This window comes from Tetrao urogallus (genome assembly GCF_951394365.1).
Source record: "Tetrao urogallus genome assembly, chromosome: 1".
Taxonomy (NCBI): domain Eukaryota; kingdom Metazoa; phylum Chordata; class Aves; order Galliformes; family Phasianidae; genus Tetrao; species Tetrao urogallus.
The window spans coordinates 15,487,545-15,508,166 of NC_136813.1; the positions used below are offsets into that span (position 1 = coordinate 15,487,545).

A 20,622-nucleotide genomic window follows, 5' to 3' on the forward strand; every position below is an offset into this window, starting at 1 on the left:
AGTGGCGACGTCCTGGAACAGGCTGCCAGGGAGGTGATGGAGTCATCGAGGTTTTCAAGACTCGTGGATATGGCACTGAGGGACATGGTTAGAGGGCATGGTGGGGATGGGTAGATTGTTGGAGTAGATAATGTTAGTGGTCTTTTCCAACACTGCTGATTCTATGAATTTCTGACAGAATAAGACATATTCCCCTGCCTTTGTAGCTTGAGACATTGCCCATACGTATTTCCAAGTCCTTTCCAGTCTAAGGATTAGAAGTATTGCTGACACCCAAATAATAAAAATATGCACAGATGATGTTTCAGAGCTACATATCCTATGTGAACCTTCTCTTGATGGAGATTTTCAGCAGAATTTAAATTATTTTTAAAAATTGCATCTCTAGCACTGCATTTGATAAATGACTTTAATACAGCCTTAAGAGACGATCACTTCTGCCATTTCATGGCTATCCTGCAAAGGAACAGACGAGAACAGAGGCAATGTGCACTTTCTGAGAAAATAATCTTTAAGTTATGTTTTATACCACAAAAGACTGCATTTTACCTATGGACTGTGACTGCCAGTGATTCAAGAATCTTCCTTTTTCTACTCACTTTTTCCCACCCTCCCATTTCATAACTTTTATGCAAAAAAGCAAACAAACAAACAAACAAAACACGAGACCTAGTGAAAAATATTGTAAATAACAGTCCATTAAATATTCCAATTACATAAGCAGAAACAATCAAGATGGAGTTTGAGCCAGTCCCAGTGAAAACTATGAATTTATTATCTGGGAAGTTTTACTACAGATCATCTGCCACTCTGGCAAGGGTGCTAGTGGAGAAGAGTAATTTGGGGAGGCCCCTGTGGTGATTTTCTTTCTTGGCTGTCCATCAGAGAATATGTGTCCCTTAAGCTTCTTTCCCTTCCCTCCCCTCTACTTCCTTTTGAGTTTTAATTGTCATCAGTACTAATCATAATCACTAAAGCTGTCATTTGCCGTCAGCTACGGATTATCTCATCATCCTTTGTGCAACAAGTAAGATTGAAAATACTACTGCATATTGAAAGAAAGTACAGAAAATTGCGTTTTTGTGCATAGGATCAACAAGGTTTTATCACGTCATAACTGAACATTACTGCAATGGTGTCAACTAAAAGAAAACAAAGACTCAAAGGCAGTGCAACAATGTGTTTTAATCAACATGTTCATAAAATTTACACCATTTTCTACAAAAAGACACTGCAGTAATTAAGCGCTGGTTCTATGCTACAAGATAAAAAATTGTTTCAAATTACTATAAAACTCAAAAGAAAATGCTATATTTTTAAGAATTCCAATAGTCACATGGATCTTTTAGTTTTGGCTCAGCTAAAACATTAAAAACCAAAATCACTGTAAACTTCTGGTTTTGTCAGGCTTGCAGGTTCATGTTTCATACAGTATCTAAACCAGAAAGAGATAATCAAGTAACTAACACTCCTGGGTTTAAAACATAATAGGAATATATAATATACTGGTTTTAATATACTGGTATTACATTTCATAAATGAAATATCCTTTTATATAATTTATGGCTTATAGAGTCCTTAGCTGCAAAGATGTACTCATTCTTTCTTTTTGGTGAAGTCATATGGCTTCCACCACTGTGCAAACTGCAACACTTTCTTCCTCTGTTCCTCAAAGTTCTGCCTGACTCCTTTTCTCCATAGCCGTGGTTCCAAGTCCAGCATGCCACCAATGATTTCCTTTGCAAGTAGAACAAAGACAGATAATGATAAATGCTAAAATATAATACCACTTACTGCTATTTTAGCATAAAATGTAAAAACACTAATTTTCCAATTATGAGATCATTTGTGCTAGCTATAAAAACTGAATATTCTGAAAAATACATCAATTCAAGGACTATAACCGTAGTTGCGAGACAGTTGCCTTACTAGAATTGTTCTAAGTACAAAATATCCTAACATTACAAGATTGTTGATGCATTTCTATATTTGTGTCAAAAAATGGGAAGTTGAGAACAAAGAAAATTATTTACTTTGCTCTCAACTTTTTCAAGTTCTATTACTTCCTAATCCCTCTTCAAACTTTTGTAATACTGACTCTTTCAAGAGCTGATCACTGCAACACAGTAAGGAAAAGACGACTTTATTGCAGCATTTCTATATGTACTCTCTATGCCATAATGGAGTGATTTAACCACATGTGTTACACTAGGAGTTGTCTGTGAGCCCGTGTGTGTATGACCTCTACTTTGTACAAGTGGCAGTCAGAGTGCCTGTATGAAGATCTCACCATCCCAAAAACCATCCCCCCAAAAAAATTTTTAATATCGTAGTAGCAGTTATTTTCCATCTATCAGACTGTATGTGAAATATCTAGAATTCCTATTGATTCAAAAGAAAAATCGATCTATAATTCCAAGTATCACACAGTAAAGCAATCCCTCATTCACAAGCTAAGTTATACTGACTTACCATGAAAAGGCAAGTCATGAACTGTGATAAGATACATCGAAGTGACTGTTGTAGCAGCGACTGGTTTAATTACTCAAAATTTACACAACAGAGTACAACTGGTAAACTGATTTTGTATACAGTACCTTTCCGAAGTAGTGAGGGAACTTGTGCTGATCTTCAATGATATGAGCAAACCCTCCCTGAAGGCCAAAGTCCACTGAAAAGTACGGTAATCCTTTAGGAACCTATATACACAAAAATGCATTTTTAGATGGTTAATAGACTGCAAGCATTTAATAACCTCCCCACAGCTTCTTGAAGAAAGTGATTTTACAGTTAGTAGTATTACATTTTATTTTAAATCACTTCTGAAACCACTTCGTGCAGTATAAAATACACATATATAAAGTATAAAATATATATAAGGTATAAAATACATATATAAAGTACAGTAAGACCAACAGGTAAAGGGAAAAAAGTCAACTAGGCACCATAAACAGAAAGAAAAAAAAAAAGGACTGCCAGGTGGCAGAACCTGGAGGGCACCACTATACATCAGGTAAGAGACTGGGAAGGACAGAGACAAGGAAATAGCTAGACTGCAGCATGCACACCGAGCAAATGGCTGTCTGAGTCCACAGCTTTGAATTATATGGGATGAGTACAAATTTTAAGCACATTTATTAAAAATAAGGTGACGTGTTGTACAAGGAAGTGGTTACTCAGAGGAAACACTGATAATCACTGATCCTCACACAGAGTGATACACTGATAACTACAAAGCGGATAATTTCATAATTTGCTTATTATTTGTTTCTGGATAACAAGGTTTAAAAAGCCTCAAACTCACACATATATTCTCCCCTACGGTTCAAATAATTGAAAATTTTCACAAGGTGCTCCTTATATTACTTGTGGATGGATTTTCTCCACAGCAGCCCACACAGAGCGATTTTTGGACTGGTAACTAGGCCAGTGTTGATAATACACCAGTGCTTATTTATTGCTGAAGAGTTCTTGCTGCACTGTCAGTGTCAGCTGTCCCAGCTGTGCCCCCTCCCAGCACACTGCTTACCCCTGAGTTTGTTTACTGGAGGGTGCAGAGTAAAAAAAAGAAAGGCTCTGATACTGTGCAAGAGCATTGGCTGCTTAGGCTTGTGTGCTAGGGCTCTGCCTCTAGAAAACTGGTCCCAATTTCTGCACAGTCAGTCCAATAAACGTCACACTCATGTCTGCTTCTCATTCCACACACCACCATTTCATACTGCAATTCTATTTTCCTCAGGTCAGTCTCTAAACTGTTCTCTCAAATTTTCTTGAAGGCATTTCTTTTCTTTTTTTTCCTAAAATAATGTTAAAGTTATACAACTGTGAAACACTTTACACGCAGATGCATTTTATTAATTTAAAGAAGTGCCGTTAAGAAAAGAATTAATTTGAAAAGAATTAATTTGAAAAGTGATCTACTTTGGGTACATAACACAATCACAAAAACATATGTTTAATTAAAAAAAAAGTCCTGATGCTCTATCAAAGACAAGAAAATTACACTTTGTTTTCTTGAGAAGTGTTGACTTTCCCTGTTAAGAAAGGCTAAGAAGCAGAAGAAATCCAAAGCATACCTATGGATCAATTTTTGAACTTAACAGTTTCAGGATTATTCATTTAAGATGCATACGCAAAAATGTTTCAGCTCTTTTGTTACAGAAATAAAGATCCATAATACTATTTGCATCTTCACTCCATAAATTTAGCAACACTAAAGGCTGTTCCAGGTCAGTGCAAAAGACACACCATATTCTTTCCCAGACAGCAATTTTCAGATCTTTGATCTATCTTAATTCTTAAAGTTAATCAAGAAAATTATGCTGGTGCATGTACTCAAAATGCCAGCTTTGTTCTCAAGCAATGTTTGCAGCTCAGTCCATCTGTTGTTGAAATAAATGGGAATCTTTCCTAACGTCAATTAGGAGTTCAGTCAGACTCCAGTGCTCATCATGTCTATGCCATCTCCTGACCCACTAATTCAATTGTGCTCCCCTTCTTCTCTCTTTGAAACAGTTAATAACTAAAACAGATGAAAGCAATTTGCTGAAAATTTCAGTGTTCAATACATTTCATTACTTACAGATTTCCGAACATCTTTTGAAGAAAGATCAATTATCTTCTTGTTCATGGACCACTCTTCATCAGACTCCATTATAGCTTTCTGTAAAATCATTTTTCTAAATGAGAAAATTTAGCACAGCAGTTGTACAGCACAGAACTCACTTTCCAATGGAGTAAAGCGCACTTTGCACTGCAAGTACTAGTCATTTCTTAACAGAGTAATTTTATTTTTGGCAATCTTTCTGATTTAGAGAACATACTTTATAGAGGAATCATTTAATATCTTGAAACTCACTTAATTCTATTCCTTTTTTCCCCTGAAATCTACCTTCTGCCTGACAAGTTATCTCTACTAAAAAACTTCCAAATTATTAGAAACTAAAAGGTCTCATTTTCTTTTTACTAAGCTCATAATAAACCTGTTCTGATTTCATTATGCCATATTAGCCTTTTTTATTCTTTTATCTTCTTTTCCTTTTGTCTATTTTTAAGCTCCAAAACGAAAATCCAAAAATCCAAATTAGAAGCCTGAATGCACTCAAAAACCTCTAAAACTGACTCTGCATCTTTCATAATATGGAAGTGTGGATAATATAAGTACCTTTCTCATTTTCATGTAATTTTCATTTACTGTGTATTTCAGTGGTGGAAATTCTCAGAAAAAGTTTAACACAAATGACGTTGCATTGAAGCTTGTACTTCAACTTTGCTAGTTTTCAAAGAAGATGCTTAATGCACTTAAAACATAGCCAGTGAGATGAATCATGTGGAGAGTTACAAATGTGTTGTAAAAGTTACTGCGTTGCTATCCATCACACTGACTTCCACTTCATTAAAACAATTACATTATTTATTTCCAGAGAACATTTTCAAAGAACAAATAAAATAATATACTCATAAATACTGAAGAATGTGTGCACTCAGTCAAATTTACCCTTATAAAAGCTTCTTTCTCAGATACTAAACCAACACATTTGTTTAAAGATCAAGAAACATTTCTTCATCAGAAAAACAAAAAATTACCTTTTCAAAACTAGCACTATAAAAAAAACTTTTCCAGAAATAATTTATGATAAACGCATCCAAATGACCTACAGAAAATGCTTTTTTCATATACCTTAAAGTAGATTGGAGCCATATCTCCTACTTCTTTTGGAAGAGGAATGCATTCGTATACCATATGATATCGTTTCTTCATATTCATATTTGTTTCTATAAAGACACAGTCCAAGCCTCTAGCTTCAAACATTTTCACCAGTGCTGTTCTAAACATCTGTTAAAAGAAAAAGAATGTATAATTTGAATTAGCTTTTCAAAGCTTCCAGATAAAATATCTTATATTATTTCACTAATAGAGATATAATTCCTTAGAAAATCATAATAAAATGGAACAGCGGTGATCACAGTAGGAAAATTCTACTTCATTCAACAATCTAATACAAACTGTATTTCTGACAGTGCAAACATGCAAAGTCTAGGAATCTATTGTGAAATATGCATTATACTTAACAGTATAAACTCAGTTCCACTTAATATCACATTTATTATTGTTGTTACTATCATTATTATTATTTACAATTGGAAGTAAAACTAGGTTGAATTTCATAACTATGATGTACCATAAGAATTAGGCAACCCAGGAGGCTCCTAGAATGTATCAGGGATAAATTTCTGAGCCAAGTAGTAGACATCCACACCAGGGAGGATGCAATGTTGGATCTATTCCTCACCAGCACAAGTGAACTGATTGGTGACATCAGGATTGGAGACTGCCTGGGTTGTAGTAATCATGCAGTGGTGGAGTCTGCAATCCTGAGGGATATCAGTCAAAGAAAAATCAGGATGCTGAATTTCAAGAAAGCTGAATTCCATCTCTTCAGAGAATCAAGTCAACAAAACCCCCTGGGAATCTGTCCTTGGGGACAAGGGAGAAGAGCAGAGCTGGCAGATCTTTACGGAAGTTTTCCATAGTGTATAAGAGCTCACAATCCCCAAGTGTAGAAAGTCAGGAAAGGAAGGCAAGAAACCAGCACAGCTGATCAAACTGAAGAACAAAAAAATGCATAGGCTGTGGAAGCAGGAACAGGTACCTGGAAGTAGTATAGGGAAGCTGCTTGGATGTTTACCGAAGGGGTAAAGAAAGCCAAGGCCCAAATGGAACTGGTCTTGGAAAGAAGCAGAAAGAAGAGTAAAAAAAGCTTCCAGAGGCATATCAGTGAGAAAAGGAATGTCCAAAGAAGGCGTACCCCCACCTCAGAGCAACACAGACAGGCTGGTAACAATGGACAAGGAGAAGTATGAAGTACCCAACAACTTTTGTGCCTCAGTCTTCACTGGCAACTGCTCTTCAAGCAGATGGGTTGGGAGGAGAGAACTGGGGGAGCAACATCCCTCCCACTGTAAGCAAAGATCAGGTTTAAAACCACTTGAGAAAACTGAACACCCATAAGTCTATGGGTCCCACTGCCATGCATCCCAGAGTCCTAAGGAAGAGCTGATATCTGAAAAATCACGGCAGTCAGGTGACAGTTCCTGGTGACTAGAAAAAAGGCAATGTCAAACCCATTCTTAAGAAACTTAGAAAGGACCACCCAGGGAACTTTGGACCTGTTAGCCTCACCACTGGTCACAGAACAGATCCTCCTGGAAATTATGTTAAGAAGGAAGTGAGAGAGGTGGTATGAGACAACCAGCATTGCTTCACCAAGAGCAAGTCCTGCCTGACCGCCTAGTGGCTTTCTATGATGATGTAACTGTATCATTAGACAAGGGAAGAGCTATCTATTTGGAATTCAGTAAGGCTTTTGACATGGCTCCCTGTAACATTCTTCTCTCCAAACTGGAAAGACAGGGATTTCATGGGTGGACTGTTCAATGGTTGATAAACTGGTTGCAAGATCATACCCAGAGGGCAGTGACCAATAGATCAGTGTCTGTATGGAGACCAGTGACATGTGGTGACCCTCATGGGTCTGTACTGGTACCTGTACTCTTTAATATTTTCATCAAGGAGGCATGATTCATGCTCAAATACACAGTATGTTGATACATGTCACAACTCAGGCAACAGAACATGCAAAGATTTATGTATTTTTGTATAAAAAAATTAGATGCATATTTACTTTGTCAAGTGAAGTAGATAACTTTTAAAACATGCATCATGTTAAATTTAAGCACCTGAAGATACAATATAAAAGAACCTTTCCAACATATCTCAGGAAAAAAAAATAATAATAAATAGAGCTAAAACATGTGCAATATAGTGTAATAAAGATGGTTTTTTTTCTGTCAACAATACCAAATAGGGCTTTGGCATCATTAAGTTAGTTTGGTCACCAAGTAAGCGTGTGCTTATATTCCTATGGAAGCTTTCCAGACTCCTCCTACTGAATTACACAAAAGCTGCAAAATAACGTGACCATCACTTCCTAAGTACTTTGCCACAAAGAAATATTTAAACTCGCAATTAACACATTCACAGAATTGATGAGTTTACCAACAAGCTGCATTTTCTAGCAAGAAAAATTCCAGGACTGAATTCAGAAACTGCATTTACTTATTTCGTCTTTATCCAATTTTCCTTCCCCTATACATTTAGAAAAGTGATCATCTTTCATTTTGAATCATTTATTCTATGACCCTATTTTGCTAAAAGACAATAGGTTAAAGTAGAGGATACAGGATACACATATAGACCACTTCACCCTCATCCTTTGTTTTTCCTTCTGATCATACTCATTATGCTTGTTCCCTTCTTACAACAACTTTCTGAAGCATTTCTGTTCATATATGAAAGTTCTCCTATTTGTTCTTCCTAGGGAGGAGAGTAATTTGCAAAGCAACACTGTACAAAAATTACATCAGCCACAAATATCAATGCTGGGAGTACCTGTGGAATGTCAGAGAACACATATGCTACACTTGAGACAAGACCAAAGTTATTTAAACCATTTCAAACTCACGGATTAACCTGATTTTACACCTAGAAACTGTGGAATTTAACTGTGTCGTTAATGTTTTATCTTCTTTGAAATAGTCTCCAATATTTCGATGCAAATTGTTTTACCATTGTAACAATACCAATGGTGGAATTAAGGGAGGCTGATCACTATCTTTTAGGCAGAAGTTTCTTATATGTCTCCCTTTTTTTTCCTTTTCGAAAGAAAGCAAAACTCAAAGAAACCTCAAAATGTCTTCACATGAAAGAGAGCTTGATCCATCACATTTGGCACCCTTATTGTAAAAAAATCTTATTAAAAAAGGAGGAAATTGTATTCTACCAGGGACCTCAGATATGAGTAAGAATGATATCTACCACGAAATCAGATTAGCTTAAAAAAAAAAAAAAAAACTCATGTAAAAATGTATCTTTAGCTGGTGCTTCATTATAAGTGATCTTTCCTCTCTGACAATCATTTTCTTAATAGTGCACCCTAGCCAGTTGTTACGCTTTCTGCAAGGGATCAGCTGTACCTTTGTCAGTCTTGACACATCCCTCTCATCTATTGCCAGGATCTCCAAGAAGTCCTGCAACATTCTTAGGCATTTTTTTTTCTAGGGCTTATAAACTGAAACTTTTCTTCAATGTTTATCCTGCATCTCCCTTTACCAACTTTTGAGCATTAATTTTATAACCAAAAAATTTATAATGCAAACATGTTATATCCCTTAGTGGGATCAAAATGAGCTGACAGGTTGGGAACTATTAAAATAGACACCACAAGTATCACACAATCATATCACAGAATGGCTTAGGTAGGAGGGGACCTTAAAGATCATCTAGTTCCAAGTAGAGTTGCCATCCACTAGATCATGCTGCCTAGGGTCTCATTCATCTTGGCATCCAGGGATGGGGTATCTGCAACCTTTCCAGGCGACCTTTTTAACAGCTCACCACCGTGCCAGTGAAAAGTTTCTTCCTAAGATCTAACCCAAATCTCCTCTCTTTTTAGTTTAAAGCCATTCCTCCTTGTCCTACCACTATCAGATGGTGTAGAAAGTTGGTACTCCTTCTACTTGTAGGCTCACTTCACGTGCTAGAAGGCTGCAATGAGGTCTCCCTGAAGCCTTCTCTTCTCCAGACTAAACAAGCCCAGTTCCATCAATCTGTCTTCATAAGAGAGGTGCTACAGCCCTTTCATCATTCTTGTGGCCCTCTTCTGGAGCCACTCCAAGAGCTCCACATCCCTCCTGTACTAGGGGCCCCAGCCATGGACACAATACTGCAGATGGGGCCTCATAAGGCAGAGTAGTGAGTGACAATCCCCTCTCTCTCCCTGTTGTCACTCCTCTTTTGATGCACCCCAGGATCCTGTTGGCTTTCTGGGCAGCAAGTGCACACTGCTGCCTCATGTTCAAATTTCTGTCTATCAGGACATCCAAGTTCTTCTTGGCAGGGCTGCTCTCAATAAATTCTTCTCATATCTGAACTCATATCAGGGATTGCCTTGACCCAAGTGCAATACTTTGCACTTTGCCTTGTTAAACCTAATTAGATAAGAATCTAATGTACCTACTTTTCAAGTGTGTACCATATTATTCAAAGCATTATTTTAAAAAGCAGCTGGAACATGAGACAGTTTCTTAGCTGACCTGAATTTCTTCCCAGATTTCTTCATCCAAAAGAGTGCCTGCAGTATGGTGCTGTAAAGGAGCTATCAGGCAGTGACCTTCAATTAAGGACTGGTTGCTTGGCAGAGACAAGTATACCTATAAAGAGTGAACAAAAACTAAAGTTCCTATTATTATAGAGTTAAAAATATTCTCATTGCTAAGTTGAAGAAATACATCATCTGTTACATTTCAAACCAATAGAAGCCATTATCTTCTACTTACAGCAAAGTATATACAGCAAGGGCTGTTATAAGTCCAAATATTCACATATATTTTGAAAGAATTAACAAAATGAGGAAGGTTTGGTTTTGTTTATTTCAAAGGATTTTAAGCTTAAGAATGAAATTCTGCACTTGGGTTTCTTTGATATCATTGAGATACAGATCATAATCAGTTCAAATTTCCTCCAGAGTGGTATGATTTAGCCTTCCACAAATCCATCTATAGTTCGTACTTAGATCTTTCATTATTGCTTTATGTTTTCCACAAATTAGAAGTTCTGATACAAAAGACTAGATTTGTAATTCACAACAGATATCTTTTTCTCCCTAATCCTTGAGGAACTCTTGAAATCAATTGGAAGGGCAGGGAGAATAAGATGCAGAATAATCAAAGAAAGAAGCAATTGTGTTTTTTAACTCAGTCACTCTACTATTCTTTCTTTTTTATATTTGCTTTTGTGCTAAATTGCTATTTTCTTACCTTGGTACCAATTGCAATAATAAGATGTTTAGAAAGTTCACTGCTATCAAAACAGTAAGGACACTTTTCCATGCGTGCAGCAAGCTGCTGGTGCTCACGTATTGCTTTTCTTCTTTGTATTTCTTCTTCTTCCCCACTGCGTGCTTTTTTTGCTGCTTTGGAAACAAACATGTCATCCAGAGTGTAGTAGTCTCTGTCAGTTTTTTCCATAAGCTGAAAAGAGAGACCAAAAAAATTGCATTTAAATATAAATAAGTTAGGAAAAAAGCATACTTAGCTTCTTGTGATATCCTTTACTAAGAAAAGGATAAAGTGTGTAGCAGAAGCAGCACTGCTCGCTTCCACACAGCATCTGCAAACCATAACATTATCAGATACATCTCCTGAGAGCAGTCATACCCTGTTTCAGACAGCTTAGGTATTAAAGTACAGATGTTTAACAACAGGAAGAGGAGTATGTCACTATCTTCCACCACAAGATAAGAGCTAGGCATTTCAATATAAGCTTGACAAAACTCCAACTTAAAATAGATGCACAATCTTCTTTTAATCATGTACTATCATACATTCTATTTCAGTCCTTCCCCTCCTCTTCCTTTCCTACTACAACTAACACTGCCCACTAAATCATGTTTTGTAGAACAGCCAGACCACAAATCTATCCCTCATCTTCATGCTCTGTGAAAAAATGCCAACACTCTCCTCAGGTGAGCAACACTAAGCCATTCTGTGGAGAAGTCTTTGTCTTTCTTGAAAGGATCTGCTCCTGGATAGGGATAACCAACACAACTAGCGTTACCAGAAACAAGGCTGAATAATTCACTTTTTTGTTTGTTTGTTTGATAATTAATTGTTACATTTCAGGTAGGTGCCATTTATTTAAAAGAAAGCTCTGAAAATACTTAGTATTTGTTATGAAGATGTGTTTGATGGTTAACAGTATCTTACAGGGTCTTAATATTATGAAAACCCACACAGAAAGGATATACCTCACCTGGACACCACTTAAGGAATGGTGTCTGTGTATAGGAACTGGACGTGATGCAGGGGTTACAGGGCAAGGGCAACAAGAGACAGTGAATAGAAAGAAAAGCAAAACATTTATGTGCATCGTGGGACAAAACCAAGTGATAAAAGATTTTACTAAGCTTCACCATGCAACATACATGTGTGGGTGTGTATAGCATCAGTCTTATATAATCAGACTTTGCTGATGACAAATAAATGCCTTATTGTATTGCTGAAATGAAGACTTTGCAAGTCTTAATTACAAAGACTGACTGTAAAGGACTTTGGAAAGTATTACACACTTAACTATTTCAGTTTACTCTATACAGTTATAAGATTACGTGCCAGTTATACCCTGAATATTCAGTGTACACAACTAGAGCAAAAGTAAAAAGCTTTCAAAATAATTTTTCCAAGTTTTTCTTCTATAAATGAAGTCCCAGTGCTGTAATAACTCATGCTATACCTGATTGTAATTTTACCTTGAACAGTTTCAGTAATTTCCTCATCAAAACGACAGGGGAAAAAAAAAAGAAAAAAAAAACCACATTGTATAGATCTCTTGATATTGGAGGTGCTAGACCTTCAGAGCATTAGCAGATTTATGTATGAGTAGTTTTGCTTCAAGAATTACTAGGGAAATGATAAAAGTGTATTTGCAACAAATCCTAATAGACATTAAAACACTGATTGAGGTATCTCTAGCAAAGGACTAGTGCTCTAAAGGCATTGAAGAGGTACATTATTTTCTGTGATTGTGTAAATGAAGTGCCTTTGTCAAGATAATGAAGGAAAACCTCCTGAAAATTCTCTTAAAGCACTTAGAAACATCTGCCCAGGGAATAACTGAAAAAGAAAGGAAAATGCATATACTGCTCTTCAAGACTTGGAGTCCTGCTCTCTCATGTACAGTAACACCAGAATCAATGACACTACTCAGTAGATATTTTAGCTGAAGCTACATCATGCTAACAGAGCTGAACACAGCAAGAAAGCTGCATTTCCTCCCAGGAAGAGCTGGTTTGCATCTGAGACACTTTTAACTTAATAGTTTGAAATAAAATATTAATATCTGAGCAGAAAAACAAATTTCCAATGCAGTCAATTTGCTAAATGTCTCTTCCTCTGAGTACAGAGGGTTTCTGAACAAAAAGATAAATACTGTAAGCATTCAAAAGATTCAAAAAGATTTAGGGTCAAGGGTGTCAACAGAGCATTATGATTTGCTGAACTGTGATTTAAGAGGCTTCTCTTCAAAAACAGTCTCTCTTTGGTCTTCTAACCAAAAACAGTCTCTCTTTTGGTTAGAGGCATTTTACCTCATTACTAAAACAGACATTAAATCCAACCTAAGAACATTAATAAATCTGCACTTCAACGTTTGATATCTAGAATACACAGCTAAATAATACTGAACCTTCAGATAGACCCCTTGTAACTGCCTCCATTGTAATGAGACCTACAAGGAATCCAGTCACAATGGACTGCTGATTTATATATGTGACTTATTGCACATAATATGGTAGCTTCATTCTATTTTCTTACAGATTCAAATCACATACTGCGATTGGAAAGGTCTCCCTTCCACCTTCAATGTTCATATGTAGCCACAATTTAAGATAACAGCAACATTAAAGCAATTATCATAATTGAAACACATTCTCCAAATGAAAGAAAATCTTCCATATACTTCATAAGTAGTTAGTTCAGATATCTTGCTAAGAAAGAAAAAAAAAAAAAAAGACCATTTTTTAGACAAAAGATAATTAGCTTTCCTTCACAAAATACAAAAATCAGCTCTTACTCTTCCTGAATCTTGCAAATCCCTGAAACAGACCAATGGCTTCATTTGAAAAATGCTCAGTATTGTCAGCACCAAGCAACTACATACCAGCTTCCCTAATACTACTTTATGTAGCTCTAATACATTCAGCTGCTGATGTGCATTTCCTACTGAAAGCCACTGTATATTAAAGTCAACAGTTCAACAGCAGAGTTCTGTTTTTGTTGTCTTACTAAAATTCTGTACTTCTGTATTTAAAATAAACAGGAGATTCTTGAGCTGCAGAGAAAATATGTAGTGGTTTAGTTGTCAAAAAATCCATTCCCTGTTCTACTGTCATACGAGGATAAGAAAAGTAGAACTAGAGCTTCACCAAAAGAAACACAAATAAGTACTACCTGTTGAATAGCACCCCTCCATTATTACTTCTTTTTCTCTCCTCTCTTAGACAATTTGCCATGAGAATGCAAACAGACATGAAACAACAAGACAACTGGCAGACTACAAAGAAAAGACGGAACGGAAAACAAAACCTTGGATATCAGAAATATCATACACAGAACAGACTGCCATCACTACTTTGCTTTCCTTGCACTTAGAAGGAAATATCTGGACAATCATGGAAATATCTGATTTGCTAAACACAATCTCTTTAATGTAACAGCATTCTCCACAAATGACTTAAAAATACTCTATGGATCCCATTAAGCAAGTCTCTTATGCAACAGGAACACTAGTCAAGAATTCTATCTACTTACTGATGAAATTAATTTTCATCCTGTTTAACAGGCTGGTTGATGTCTTTCTTCTACAGTGGATACAGTGCTGAATACAGCAAGGCACATGGAGCCCAACATAAAAGGCTTATCTTAAAAGCAGTAACCATCATTAAAATGCTATCTAAAGACCAAATTTGGTTTTCTCCTGGCGTAGTAGTGAACAACACAGCATTACTACATTTCAAATGGTAACTCACTAAGACCAGAAAGAAATGATGATGTTGTTCTTTAGCAACCATACTTTTCTTTATCATCTGATGATGAAAACATGGAAAAATATTTAAAATTCAGTGACTCAAACTTAAAAGTAGGTCTGAAATAAAATGAAGTCAAATAAATACGTAACCTTGAGTGATATCAGTAAAATAAGAGCAATTCGGGAAACTTAATAAGTTATAAATGTAATAAAAAGAAGGGAAAAAAAAAAAGGAAAAAAAAAAAGGAAAAATAAACAAAACGTAACAGAAACATCACTGGTAAAAGTTGGAGTCCAGAAGAACGAGTGGGAAATATTCCCCAGCTGCACTAGAGAGATCTCTCAGTGCCTTCTGAAAATCTATCTGTAGCTGTTCAGAATTCAAAATTGGAAGTCCTCAAAGTGAAGGGAAAGGGCAGAAAAAATTAAATATCTTCTATTCTAATAATGTTACGTAGGCTTTGTGCAAAAGTGGGATCATGTGCATACATCACTCATTCAATACTTCAGGATTTCCTGTAATCAAAACACATATAAAGTGTCAATGTGAGTTTCTAGGACAGCCTGGGTTCCACTTGAGGTCTACCTGTATGAGGCTACAGTAAGTCAGTAGAATGCCTCAAAGTTTTTTATTTTTCCTGGAAACAAAAAGATGTATAGAAGAGTTTATACCAGTAAAAGCCATGACAGACAGGAATACTAATATTGAATGGCATTTACAAAACAAAAATTTACCAGACTACATTCTAATGGCTCATTTTACAACAACCAAATTTAGGGATGTTAACTATAAAATATTAAGCAGGGAAAACTAATATACTGAGAACCAGCCTCAGACAGATATTTTTAACAAAACTGAATAACAAAAAATACAAAACTTAATCTGGAAAATGCAGTTTGCTTTAAGATGTGACACATTTTGTTCGACAAGATTGAGCAAAGCAAGTCAAGAAACTCAATAAAATAAACACAAAACAGCTTTTCAGACAGGAACAAGCAATGAAGCATTTTGGTGAAAGAAGCCGTAGTAAAGGGACATTTAGAGAGAGCATGTACAGATCAGGTTCAGAGCACCTCTATCACAGAGTCTTTACCAGCAACAACAGGATAATGAATCACAGAATCATAGTTGGAAGGGACGCACAAGGATCACAGAATCTCAGGGGCTGGAAGAGACTTCAAGAGATCATCAAGTCCAACCTCCCTGCCAAAGCAGGTTCCCTACAATATGTCACACAGGTGGGCATCCAGATAGGTCTTGAGTATCTCCATAGGAGACTGCACAACCTCTCTGGGCAACCTTTTCCAGAGCTCAGTCACCTTTACTGTGAAGAAGTTCTTCTGCATGTTAGTATGGAACTTCCTATGTTCAAGTTTCAGGCCATTACTCCGTGTCCTATCACTACACACCACCAAGAAGAGCCTGGCTTCACCCATTTGCCTCCTACTTCCCTTTAGATATTTATAGACATTTATCAGATCGTTTCTGAGCCTTGCTGGCCCTTTTGGCTGCCAGGACATACAGTGAAATATTACTACAGATCCCATTACAATAACAGAAAACACTAAGGAACTCAAGGCTGTTCAAGAAACCAACACCTTTGTTTCAGATATTAAGCATTTGAAACAAACAGGATCTAAGAAAAAAGTTATTTCAGCTGGCTTGTGCAATGAAAAAAAGCCTCATAATTAGTAAGCTCCTTGAGCAATATAGCTTTCACTTGTCAAAGAACAGACAAGGAGGAAGGGTTGTTATTACTATTATTATTTCCCTTTGTCACACATTTAACAAGATTACAAGACCTTTATTCACAAACACCAATGCACAGTGCCATATTCTGCAGTTTTGAGACAGAGACCCAGTTACACACAGTCACCCTGCCCCTGGATCTTCATTTCTTGTCATATTTTATCACATCCTTTAGATAATTTTACAGGAGTGTTAAAATGGGATACATTTTCACCTCGAAAAAAAGTATCATGAATGGAATAACAATTTCTTTGCAAATCCTCTATTATAACAATGTCCCTCTAACCGAAGTCAGAAACTTAAAGACAGGTAAAACTATCATCCAGCAAGAGTTGTGTATTCCTACTGAAATAAGACATGCTACAAGTTTCTGCCAGCACAACCAATCACAATGCTTTTGCTGCCTTAAAAAGTCACAAAAACAAACAAAAATTATATTTAGTTCTTAATATTGCAATAGTAGCAATGAACATCATCAACACATCCTCTGCCAGTAGCAGTTAAAAATGTCTGTTTTTCTTTACTTAAGGGCATAATTCCTTAAAAATGGTTTTTCCCCAAAATGCTGCAGATGAGAAACACTTACATGACAGCACTAAAATACAATAAAATGCAACTGCCACTACAGCACAATAGATAGTATTCCTCCACTACTATTCTATATGTTAGCTTATAAAAAAAAAGTTATTCAGGAAGAAAATGGAAATTCTCTCTCCAAAAATTTCAACTCTTACTATAAGGTGTCTGGTATGCTTTGTCAATTGCATTACTTGGCTATAACAAAACTCTGAGCAAGTTACTGGGGAATTGAAAGAACAAGAAGTCAGTGTTCTCCTAAATGCCAGAAGGGAAGAAAGTAACGATTTAAAAGCTGATTTATTTCATAAATATGTTCTTCCGTGCAAAACACACAGCTAGTACAAATTCAAAGGAGAAACCATACCGAGGTGTTGCTGGTCCCTGTGCTGCAACAAGTGACGTTTTACATCTGTTAAACGTGGGAGTCAATGCATCCTGCAAGTTGTGCATTTAGTTCCCAAGCCAGGCCTGATGCTACCTATGCAGACATGTTGTATTTTGTGCTGCACAGAGAAATTGGCAACCACTTATGTAGCACTTCAAGTTTGGATGTCCTAGGAATATCACTGACCAGCTCTAAGTTAATATTCAGACACCCATAACGACAACACACCTCACACTGTTGTTTCTACCAGACAATGGCCAAAAAAGTAGAGTTAATCTAACACCCTCATAAGAGAGAGCATCTTGTCACTCCCTCGTCTTTTGTTTCCCATATCACTTTGCTTTTTTTGGGCCCATGGGCCACATCGTTCCCTCATAGGTGCACTCTACTTTCCAATTTTTCCTTCTCCTTTGGCAAGTAGCGATTACCCAGAGAATACACAGGCAGCTTTCACCTCCTACCACCAGGCAAAATGACACAGTCACAATTCATGGCATGCAATTGTGAATTTTCTTCCATCTATCTGACAGAGAATCTGTTTTCCAAAGCCAGGTGCAGTTTGGGCTTAACCAATAGAGACAGCATAATTATTTTGCTTGCCCTGGCCAATGAAAGGTCTGCACTATACAAATGTTTAGGAATAATCAGGAAAGATACCCAAATTTAATGCAGGAGAACACAAAAATCATCCACTGGACTTTCATTTAGATGTCTATACTACAGTGTAAACGTGGCAGACTCCCAGGAAAAAAAATAAAATAAAAAAGACAGAGAGAGAGAGATATGTGATCATTCAGCACAGGAACTCAAGAAAATATTAGCATCTGACAATGCACAAATGAGAATGATTTGAGATGGAAAAGTTACAGTGTTGTGCTGCATTTATTGATGAAATCTTCTTTAACATATTCTTACTATTTATGTTAATTACTATATTACATAAATAATTTCCTTATATAATATTCATTTCATGCAACATTTGGGTTTTTTTTTCATTTTTACATTATTGAAGCCAGTAGGCATCTTGGCATGGGGCTGTTTATGAAAGTAACTCTCACAGATCTGTACTCAGCTCACTCCAGGTTTAGCCTCATTTTTCTGCCAACACATGTTCAGAAAACTGGAACTGTACATCAGTTTAATTTTATATTGATTCTGTTTTTCTTATTGCTACAGTAAAACCCCTGGAGTCTTACAAGCTGCTGGCAGCCTCCATTTTCAATCTGAAGTGTGCTGTGCCTCTTATCTCTCCCTCTGCTGGTAACGCTTGCTCTTTGGGTGCACACTGTGGAAAGAAAGCCCTACTAAAGGATCTAATACCATTTGAAAGTAAACCTCAAGTCACAGAACTCCTAATCAACAGGGATTACTCCTACATAATACACTGATTGCACCTTCTCCTCTTCAGATTTCCTCTGAAATTTTCTCTAATTCCATTAAATGCAATTAGCATGGTAGCAAAATATACCTGCATTTTTCTGATTTATTTTCAGCTTATTTTCTTGTTCTATTTTGTATCTAAGTGTTGAACTTCTGCTTCTGTTGTTTTCTTTGACACAGTCATATTTAAAGTAACTTCCATGTAAGCTAATAAAAGTGCATCTGCTTGGAAAATCTGCAAAAAAAACCCTCTATAGATTGTATAAAATGTATCAGTTTGATTTTAAATTGCCATGGCAACGCTGACGTCTTCAACTTTAAATGACAGAGTTAATATTTGTGGAATGCTGCACTCATAATATATTTTGGGAAGCTGCAAAAAAGAATAAACTATTATTTTGGAATATAAACCTGAGTGACATAAGAACATGTCACCACACTTAAATTTAAACACACTGTTTACAACAAAATCACCATAGAAATAAGTCTATCTCATCTCAAAGTGTATTTGCTCAAGCTTTATTAAGAAAAAACTTCATCGCGTTAATTTTGTTAGTGTAACTCCAACCTTCCTATAACCACAGAAACTGAGTTTGTAGGTTTAATTCAACAAACAACGCCACATACAGGCATTTCCCAAATTTCTCTTTCTAGTAAAACAACATGGTAAACACAGAGCTTCAAAGAATTCTTAACATATCAACACAGAATTTTTGAGGTCTGTGTTGCTGACAGGAGAATTATGAGCAATTGTGATGAGTAAGGCAGTTCGGGCCATCTCTGAGCAATGGAAAGCCAAGCAAGAAGCAAACAACTGCCTGCTGTTCAATGGTGAGGGAGCACACTCCTTGTTTCAGCTATTTGAAATGAAAACTGCACATTTTGCTACAATCACATATCAAGACAGATAAAACTTTATCTTCAAGCCAGTGAAATGAAATGTAAGCAAAACAAAATACCTTCAACCTCAGAATGCAGTGTTCTGAAGTACAAATGATTAGCATGTAACCCTACAGTTATCCATGCCCTCAACTTTAAGGCACAAAACAGGCTGTCCTCTACAAGTCTCCACAGAATCACAGAATGGCCTGGGTTGAAAAGGACCACAATGGTCACTTAGCTTCAACCCCCTGCTACATGCAGGGTCACCAACCACCAGACCAGGCTGCCCAGAGCCACATCCAGCCTGGCCTTGAATGCCTCCAGGGATGGGGCATCCACAGCCTCCTTGGGCAACCTGTTCCAGTGCGTCACCACCCTCTGGGTAAAAAACATCCTCCTAATATCTAACCTAAACCCCCCCATCTCAGTTTAAAAACCATTCCCCCTCCTGCTATCCCTACCCACCCTTGTAAACAGCCATTCCCCCTCCTGTTTATACGCTTCCTTCAAATACTGGAAGGCCACAATGAGGTCTCTTCACTATTACTTTATCTGGTATCCTTAGCATAAATCATAAAGAACACAAAACATTTACACAGATGTTTAGCATGTGCTGCATCTACAGGGTTCCTCATTTTCCCAGGTTTTCTTTTCTAACCTAGCTCTCACAACATGGATTCGGTTCCAATGAACAGTTTTAACTCAGTGCCTATGCAATACACACAGAAAGCTGCTTACTGCATTCAACCAAAGCCTAGTGGAACACAGAACAAGACAAATGGAATTTTTTCTCTTGGTTTTCTGTACTAACTTTTCTACACTACACCACATGCATGCTTACATCTTCAAGTGAATGTAAAAAGCAACAACGCACAGAGCTTTGTAAGGATGTGATCATGCCTGTTAAACACTGCCCTACAAGGGCTGCCCCAGGTAAAGAAAGAAATTTGTTACCTAACAGCAGCAGCATCCTGCATTCTTTCAGTTTAGCTTGTAAGGCAC

The 20,622-nt window shown here is 36.8% G+C and overlaps 1 protein-coding gene across 1 annotated transcript in view; it reads right to left on the minus strand.

Moving 5' to 3' along the window:
* Window positions 1–1,596: 1,596 nt before the first annotated feature.
* The window catches only part of CWF19L2 (CWF19 like cell cycle control factor 2), a gene marked incomplete at both ends in the record, with an annotated part of 62,250 nt that continues 43,224 nt past the window's right edge, over window positions 1,597–20,622 (minus strand). Inside the window, 6 exons of the mRNA XM_079548793.1 lie at window positions 1,597–1,737; window positions 2,598–2,699; window positions 4,583–4,663; window positions 5,681–5,836; window positions 10,156–10,272; window positions 10,879–11,091. Coding sequence (XP_079404919.1) covers window positions 1,597–1,737; window positions 2,598–2,699; window positions 4,583–4,663; window positions 5,681–5,836; window positions 10,156–10,272; window positions 10,879–11,091 — 810 coding nt within the window. The remainder of the gene's footprint in view (window positions 1,738–2,597; window positions 2,700–4,582; window positions 4,664–5,680; window positions 5,837–10,155; window positions 10,273–10,878; window positions 11,092–20,622) is intronic.